Source organism: Ammodytes marinus, assembly GCF_949987685.1.
Source record: "Ammodytes marinus genome assembly, contig: scaffold_35, whole genome shotgun sequence".
NCBI lineage: Eukaryota > Metazoa > Chordata > Actinopteri > Uranoscopiformes > Ammodytidae > Ammodytes > Ammodytes marinus.
This window is the reverse complement of record NW_027648595.1, coordinates 316,114-317,546: the sequence shown is the minus strand read 5'-3', so window position 1 is coordinate 317,546 and position 1,433 is coordinate 316,114. Positions and strand designations below refer to the sequence as shown.

The window sequence follows — 1,433 nt, the reverse complement described above, 5'->3', positions numbered from 1 at the left end:
ATGTCTGTGACAGCAGCAGACTTGGCCAGGAGACTGTCTCGAGAGGAGGGGGCCGGTAGTCGCTCTAACGTGGTCCCCTTTAACAACCAGAGCTTTGAGCAGCTGAGGAGAGAGTGTGTGGGGCGGGGGGAGCTCTTCTGTGACCCCTCCTTCCCCGCCACGTGGGACTCTCTGGGCTACAACACGCTGGGACGCTACTCTCCCAACACACACGGGGTGGAGTGGAAACGCCCCACGGTCAGTAGCACACACTTCACTCTGGTTGACTTTATTAAAGCGACTGTGGCTCAGGTGGTAGAGCGGGTCGGCTGATGATCGAAGGGTTGGAGGTTCGATCCCCGCCCTGCCACCTGTGTCATGGTTGTTGTGTCCTTGGGCAAGACACTTCACCCACCTTGCCTCGTGTGAATGTCGATAGTTAGCCTGCTGCTATCGGTGTGTGAATGTGTGAATGGTAACGTGGGAAAGGAAAACAGGTCTCCCTTGAAAAAGAGTCTCCGGTCTCAATGGGATTTACCTGTAGAAATAAAGGTTAAAATAAAAACTGTATGTCAGCCTTTCCTGGACTATAGAAGAGTACTGAAGGGAGCTACATGACACCTCGTTGACTTTTAGTTGACTTGTCAGTAGCACACACTTTACCTTGGTTTAGTTTATCAGGCAAGGCAAGGCAAGTGTATTTCCACAGCACAATTCAGACACAAGGACATTCAAAGTGCTTTACAGGGGCAAGAAATTTGCATTTAAGAAATAATAAAAACAAAGAAAATACATCGAGATTAGCGATACAACACACACAGGGTGGAGTGGAATCGCCCCACGGTAAGTCAGCAGCACACATGTACCCTGCACTCCAAATCGCTGGTCTCAAAATTAACATTAGGTTCGATCCCCCGTCTCCCCGCCACATGTCGAAGTGTCCCTGGGCAAGACATTGAACCCCGAATTGCTCCCGATAGTTAGCTTGCACCCTGCGTGGTAGCTGCTGCTGCTATCGGTGTATGAATGTGAGTGTGATTGGGTGAATGTGTACAAAACAATGTAAAGCGCTTTGGGTCTGTGAAAAACCAGAGAAAAGAGCTTTATAAGTGGAGTCCATTTACCATTAGTAGTCTAATTAAGATAATTTTTGGTCACTTATAAAATAGCTCAAGATCTCAAGTGTGTCTTAAACATTACAAACGTACCCTGCGTTCCAAATCTCGTCCTCTTTATTTTTCTCTATTCTACATACTACATCTGACCATAAACAGAATCTAGTTTAGGATGCAGTATGCTACAACTGGGACATACTTTAACTTATTTATTTCATTTTACCATGCGTGACATCACACTAGTAAAAATGTAGGGTTAGGATTAACAGGACAGCTGGGCCAAGGGAAGACTGAGGGAAGATAAATCTCATTCATTATATTATAATAGTGATTTTATAA

At 45.8% G+C, this 1,433-nt stretch overlaps 1 protein-coding gene across 1 annotated transcript in view; it reads left to right on the top strand.

Moving 5' to 3' along the window:
- LOC307270291 (calpain-2 catalytic subunit-like) overlaps positions 1–1,433 on the top strand; it is a gene marked incomplete at its 5' end in the record, with an annotated part of 39,386 nt that continues 37,953 nt past the window's right edge. The window contains one exon of the mRNA XM_080054180.1: positions 1–237. Within this exon, the coding sequence (XP_079910306.1) occupies positions 1–237 (237 nt within the window). The remainder of the gene's footprint in view (positions 238–1,433) is intronic.